The sequence below is a fragment of the Plectropomus leopardus genome, chromosome 13, assembly GCF_026936395.1.
Source record: "Plectropomus leopardus strain MGB_pleo_1.0 chromosome 13, ASM2693639v1, whole genome shotgun sequence".
NCBI classification, from domain to species: Eukaryota; Metazoa; Chordata; class Actinopteri; order Perciformes; family Serranidae; genus Plectropomus; species Plectropomus leopardus.
In genome coordinates this window covers 25,510,634-25,517,366 of record NC_142188.1, presented here as the reverse complement: position 1 = coordinate 25,517,366, position 6,733 = coordinate 25,510,634, and the positions used below count along the sequence as shown (strand labels likewise).

The 6,733-nt window shown below is 41.5% G+C and overlaps 1 protein-coding gene across 6 annotated transcripts in view; it reads right to left on the bottom strand.

Annotated features, from left to right (window-relative positions):
* Nucleotides 1–349: 349 nt before the first annotated feature.
* The window catches only part of fgfr2 (fibroblast growth factor receptor 2), a 43,146-nt gene continuing 36,762 nt past the window's right edge, over nt 350–6,733 (bottom strand). For all 6 annotated transcript variants that reach the window (XM_042501525.2, XM_042501526.2, XM_042501522.2 and 3 more), the window contains 3 exons: nt 5,107–5,244; nt 4,365–4,470; nt 350–2,117 (listed from right to left, as the gene is read on the bottom strand). In XM_042501525.2, the coding sequence (XP_042357459.1) occupies nt 1,953–2,117; nt 4,365–4,470; nt 5,107–5,244 (409 nt within the window). In that variant the 3' untranslated portion in view covers nt 350–1,952. The remainder of the gene's footprint in view (nt 2,118–4,364; nt 4,471–5,106; nt 5,245–6,733) is intronic.

The following is a 6,733-nucleotide window of genomic DNA, read 5'->3' as shown; positions in this document are numbered from 1 at the left end:
GTGGAGTAAGTGGAAAAAATCCCACAGCAGCAGGAGAGAGGCAGAGCAGACTGTGACACAGTTTCTCTGAATTAATTGCAGATTTGGCGGAAAATCACTCTTGTCACATAAGGAAAGAATCAAAGCGTATAATAAAAGTACTTTCTCCTAAAACGCACTAATGACAGCCAAATCATCTCCACCATATCAGACATAAAGAAAAAGAAATTTAACGCCAAGGAATGTGCAGTCAAATTATAGCACATTCCTCTAAAAGAAAAAAATACATTAAGCCAGTTATCTCTGCCATTCGCTCCAAAAATTCACAACTTCATACTTAACATCCAACAAAGTCGGAGATTAAAACAAGTTATGTTTTTCCATCATTTATTTCGCAAATGTGGCATGAACACTTGCAAAAGAACATCTTAAAGTTGGTCCAGTAGAAAAAGACAAAAAACACTTGAATGATTTAATACTTTGTTTTTCAGCTTTCAATTCTGTCAAGTAAATTTGGAGTCTATATTTTGTCTCTAAGTGAGGGAGCGGATTGCTAGTAGGTATTTCCAAAATCTTTTTCCGTCAATCATATATAAATATCCAGAAGTCAATCTCATTTCCTATAGCAAAGCTAAGAAAGAGTAAAATGACTGGATAGAAATGGCATCATCATCTACATAAGAAAGGGATTAGCTGACTATAAAATGTACAGTTTTTAAAATTTAACTTAATATTCACATTCATATATAAAACTTACAAAACCTGGATCTTTCAAATCCACTAAAAATAGCTTTTTTTTCTGTTACTGCTGAAAGATCATTTTAAATTACCATAAATTTAATGGATTATTTATGTATTATCAGCATCATTAATGTCATCATTTCTGCCACATTGTTTTTGTTCTTTTTTCCAGACTTTTTTTGATTCAAAAAAACACAAGTCAATAAATTAACATGCTACCTCAGTCCCTGAAAGCCAATACTCAACTGTGTTACTGAGTGAGAGTAAAACAGGTGTTTGTGTGTATTAAAATGTGTATCCGTGTCTGTGTGTGTGTGAGTGTGTGTGTGTGAAGAGAAATATAGGACACATAACCTGTTAGAATACCTGCCTCAAACTCAAAGTAGGGAAGGGAGGGTCAGGGTTATTTCGGAGTCCATACAAAAAATAATTCATTGTAAATATATAATATATATTTATACATTTTTGAATATATTTACAAATATACCCAGCACTATACATTATACTGTGTATTTTTTCTCCAGAATAATTGGGAAGGTTTATCAAGAGAACTGAAAAAGAAATGCATCAATATTACAAAATAAACAGGAGAGCAGTTTCTATATGTGCTCTCCTTCTATTCCTCTGTTTTGTTAGTTGAAGCTTTCAGTCCTTTTCCTATTTGTCGTCCTCTTCTAGTCCCTTGTTTTGTTTTGTTTTGTGTTTTAAAGTTCACATCGGTCCATACATTCCTCCAGGAGCAAATAACAGTCTTGGAATGCCAGCCACTGGAATGGGATTACCAAACAAGTAACGTCGTCGATTGTGAAAAAAAAAAAAAAAATCCGGGTAAAAACATGAGAACCAAAATGGAAAGTCTTTGTGTTTATTATGAAGGGAGAAGAGGAGGAGGGTCCCCAGTCAGTTCATTCAGTCAGTTAAAAACTGCTTTTGTTCAGTCCCCAGGAGGGTCCCCAGTCAATTCATTCAGTCAGTTAAAAACTGCTTCTGTTCGGTCCCTGTCCTCTCCCTTAAGACCTCATGAGCGTGAAGTGTGTGTGCATGGCAGTATGAGTGTGTGACAGCAGCGCTGCCACCAGCCCAGCCCCGACTGGGTCCATTAGTCCACCGGGAGCCAGAGGGGTGATGGGGAGAGGCAGGAGGTTGGGAGGATTTCGGCGAGGGTGTCTGTGCCACGTGGGTCGTCAAGGGGTCAGACTGGGGCAGGTCAGGTAGAGAGGATGGTTGGGGGCTCATGTTTTCACGTTTCCGTTAATGTGCTGGTATTTGGGGAGGCAGGGCTCATCCGGTAAGGGATCGTGGGAAAACACAGAGTCGTCACCGGAGGAGCAGGAGCTGCGAGTGTCGGGGAAGCTGGGGGAATACTGCTCTGTTGGGGCGCACAGGTCCAGATACTCCTGCAGACACAGACGGAGGACAGAGGGAGATAAATTACACTCGTACACAAGCTCATATGTTAAAAAAGGGAGAGACGCTCTGAAGGAGGCAAAAGGGCAAACAGGAGAACATAAATACAGAGCTGAAATCCAGTCAACAAGAGTGGGGACTTTCCAGAGGAGGGTGAGAGAGTATCACCTTCATTGTAATATTTATCTAAACCATACCAAATCACCCGGGAAGGATTTATGAAACGGAGCAGAAAAAATAATCTTAAACTGGATACTGTATGGAAATATTTGCAGGAATAACAGGGAGTAAATTGAAAGTTGGATTGTCGGCTGATCCAGTGGAGCTTGAAGGTATATAGCCTAGTTGTGGTTTTGGTCCAATATAAAATGGTTTAAAGTTGGGTTGGACGAGACATTGCAATATTTTTAGGCTGTATCGCAATACACCATATATATAACTCAATATCTGGAAATCTCCTCTAAAATATAAACAAATATGAAATTATTAAATACACTAAAGTTACAATAAAGTTAAAAAAATTGAAATTAATCAAAGGTGCTTTTATTTTGAAGCATACGGCCCCTCTCAGGACAGAATTGTTGATGTTTTTGCGGTGACCTTAAAGCTTCCAGGCAGCAGTTAGCTGTAAGCAGTTAACCGTTTAAAATCTGGAGTAGCATCACTTTTCTTGTACTGCTTTCAGATGCCTTTCACAAGTATTTAAACCTCTGAACCCTGAACAAATTAGTGCAATTTCTTTCAAAAACATGGGTAAGAAGGCATAAAGCAACTTAGTAAGAAATGTTCCTAAAATTGTAAGAAGTTAGTAGATTCAGAAAATTATTTTCAAAAAAGCTAGGGAAAAATGTTTAGGGAAAAAAAGAGAAAAGTTAAGGAAAAACTATATTTATAATCATTATAATTACTATTACTCTCATTACTATTTATAATTCTGTTACAAAATTATTGTAATTTTAAAGCACTTTTTTCCCCAAATTATTTCCTTGTTGGGTGTTTTTTTTTTAACTTTCTTTTTCTTTTTTAGAATTTTTTAAAACTTTTAGCTAATTTTTGGCTGATTTTTGGCTTGTACTTTTGACTAATTCTTATTAATTATTCTAATTTTTGGGTCATTTCTTCTTTCATTACTCATTGTCTTCTTCCCATTCCCATCAAGCTGATTTGCTCAGGGTTTTGAAGGGTTAAACTGTAAACTTCGACCAGAGATGTGGCACTTTGGCCTTTTACAGCATCCCTTCACATCAGTTCAGTCCAAACAAATCTGGCATCTGAAACACTCGACATAAACACTATAAGGTGGCTGGAGAAAATATAGAAGCTGGCAGATCATAATGCTCGCCCCTCCTCGCAAACAATGAAGATGAAGGGAAATGAAAACCCCAAGAAATCCTGTTATTAATTTTTGTCTTGGCCCAGTGTCGTGTAGTTGTTTTGCTCTTTTCATGTCAGTTGAGGCACTCTTTTTGACTCTTTCTTGTCTTTCGTGGCCGTTATTGGGACTAGCCGTGAGGAGGAAGAGTTCTTGGGGTTTTCTAGAAAATGAGCGCTGGCTTCCATTTTCCCAGCTCAACACGAGAAGGCTCACATTACTAAAGACCTCCACATCTGCCAGCGGTTTGGGGCAGAGGGAAAGGAGGAGGAGGGGGGCAGAAAAAGGCAAGAAAAGGGCGCTTTATTACATTTCAAAAGTTCAAACTCAAAGTTGGGCTTTTTTGGCATAAATTCATGAAGTTCCAGCTCCAAGAGCAGACGAGTCTTGACAGCTTTCCATCGACGGCCTCTTTTCAGGTCCGCACTCGGATATCACATTAGACAGGAAGGGGGAATGGAAAGAAATGCAGGCCATCGTAGGGAGCGAGGCATGAATGTGATGATTGGGCAACTTCACTGGGCCGTAGCGGCCATGTTGGGCCTGGATCAAATCATCTGGCCATTTTTTCGGTCACCATTTAGGGCCTTGTGTCAGCAACGTGGCTGCTAATGCTCCTAAAGCTTTCAGCAACACTCGGCTGAACCCTGCGTGCACTGGCAGGAGCGTGATTTGGTTTGGACTGAGGAACATGTTACTGTGTGGAGGAATGTATCATATTATTCTGTTTTATTGTTATGAAATGCCGGACTCCTGTTTGCCAGGAAATTTTAGGGTTTGTGTAGCGTGATTTCTGACCACCCTGACTCTAGGAACTTTATGGAAGAAGAATGTGTGTGAAAAGAAATGAGAGAGCTGCACCCACCTCGTTGGTGTTGAGGGTGAGGATGCGATCCAGATCCTCTACTAGCTGCTTGAAGGTGGGTCTGTGGGATGAGATGGCATGCCAGCAGTCTTTCATCATCATGTACCTGAGCGAGAGAAAAAAATACCTGTTTACTCAAAGAGAAGAGTAGATTAAGAAGGGGAGAACAGAGTAATTCAACGACATGGGCGTTATGTAGCCAATCAAATCTCCTCATCTACCTTGTGTCCATGTTGCTAAATTAGCCAGCTGAATGTATTACGCCTCTCGACTCAGGTCTCAAAACATCTGATACCATCTTATTTTGATATTTTACTTCTGTCTGCCATCAGAACCAGAGACAATTTTGATGGCCTGCTGCTGATCACAAACATGCCTCACAGTGTTTGATTTTTGTGGGGGATAAATACTCTAATGTGTGTGTGTTTGTGTTTGTGTGTGTGTGTGTGTGTGTGTGTGTGTGCACGCGCGCGCGCGTCTTGTGCTGCTATTGTCTCCGTCTCTACTTTGTTCTCTATCAGCCCTCTCAGTGTAGCAGAGCTGTGCCATTGTCCGCTGACTGCAGACGACTAATTGTGAATGAGGACACTGATAGCAGCCAGTCACAGCTGTGCAGAGGCCCGACAGTGTGGACACAGAGGCCAAGAGTCATGGATCTGATGGAGACTGGGATGGCATTAGAGTCTAGTTGGAAGAGCTACTGTCAGTTTTGGGGGAAAATAAGCAAAAGTAAGACTCGTACAGCTCGTTGGTGCAATTGCCGGGCTTGTCCATGCGATGTCCCTCTTTGAGCAACTTGAAGAGCTCCTCAACGGGGATGCCGGGGTAAGGGGAGCCTCCAAGGGTGAAGATCTCCCACATCAGCACCCCAAATGACCAGCTGTAGAGACACAAAAACACAAATGTAAACTAAAAATACTGTCGAGAGTAACAACGATACAGCATCTATAAATAGAGTTTGAGAGCTCGCAGTCATTTTAAAGGAGCAGTGTGTATGATTTCGTGACATCTCGCAGTGAGGATTGCAGACTGCGACCAGCTGAAACTTCTCCTGGTTAAAATTCTTTAAGGATTCATTGTTTGGTAGATTTTTACCAGGAGCTGAATTATAAGCAAAGGCCACCTCCTCTCCAAAACATGCAGACCCATGGATTTAAAGTGTTAAAAACCACTGAAAAAAAGCAGTTTCACATTACAAATCAACTGTTAAGCATGTTGGACATTTGCCGCTAACCTAACACCTGCTAATGTGTGCTCACCTTTCTTCTCTAATAAATTAAGATCCAGATGTTCAGGAGGTGTTTACCGAATGCTGAACTATCTGAAGAGGTTTCTTCCTCTCCAAAACAAACGGACCCATGTTTTAAACAAAAAAAAACAAAAACACTGAACAAAGCAGTTTTCATGTAAAAAAAACAAAGACAAAAAAACATGGCAGAGCAACATGGCGAACTCCATGGATGAGGACCCGTTCCCTTTATAGACACAAACATCTTTTGTATTTATGCTAACAAGTCCCCCTAAATCCTACACACTGGATATTTAAATAACATGAGACCGAATGAGTGTCACTTTCCTTTAACATACAGATAATTTACACAGAGCCACTTGGCCAAAGTTTGGAAACAACTTCAACAGTGTGACCGCAGTGGTGTCAATGCTCTCTTTCTGCCGTCCGGTGGCTTGTGGCGCGAACCCGCTCCCAGTGCCACTCTGCCGCTGATCTCAATGATGGCCTTTGTGCCCGGCTGGACCGGACACACAGGCTGGCATTGTCCGGTCACACCACACCAAAACAAACAGTGGACCACCCACAGCGGGCAAGAGAGGAGGGAGAGGCCCAGAGATGGCTAGTGACTATTAACTACTTCCTCATCCTGATCGTTAAATATCAGTGATTCCACGCCGCTGACTTCCATCACTGTCACGCTGCATGTTGATATCAGAGTGTGAATCTGCAAATGAATCATTCCTGCACTGACATCATGTTTGATTCTTGTCTGCACAAAGGCTCTATTATAAGACGCAGACACGCTTACGAGCGCTAATCTGGCAGACCATGTTAGTGGTCCAACCAGGCAAGTGTGCACGGACAGGCAGGTTGAGGCGTTTATCAGCTCCTCCATCTGTTTACACAACCAGCCGTGGGTTTGTTCTCTCCTCTATCACTACGTTGCAACTCCTCACTTGTTGACACACTCATCACTGCTTTCTGTGCTACTTTGTAATCGTCTGTCAGCGCTCGTCAACCTGTTGCTTGGCACAGTCCGCCTGCATCCAAGCTTGACTCACCAAATAAACAAACCAACATGCTCCGGGTCACTTTAACTGACCTGGCGTTCGGCCGAACTAGAGTGTACTTGTGTATT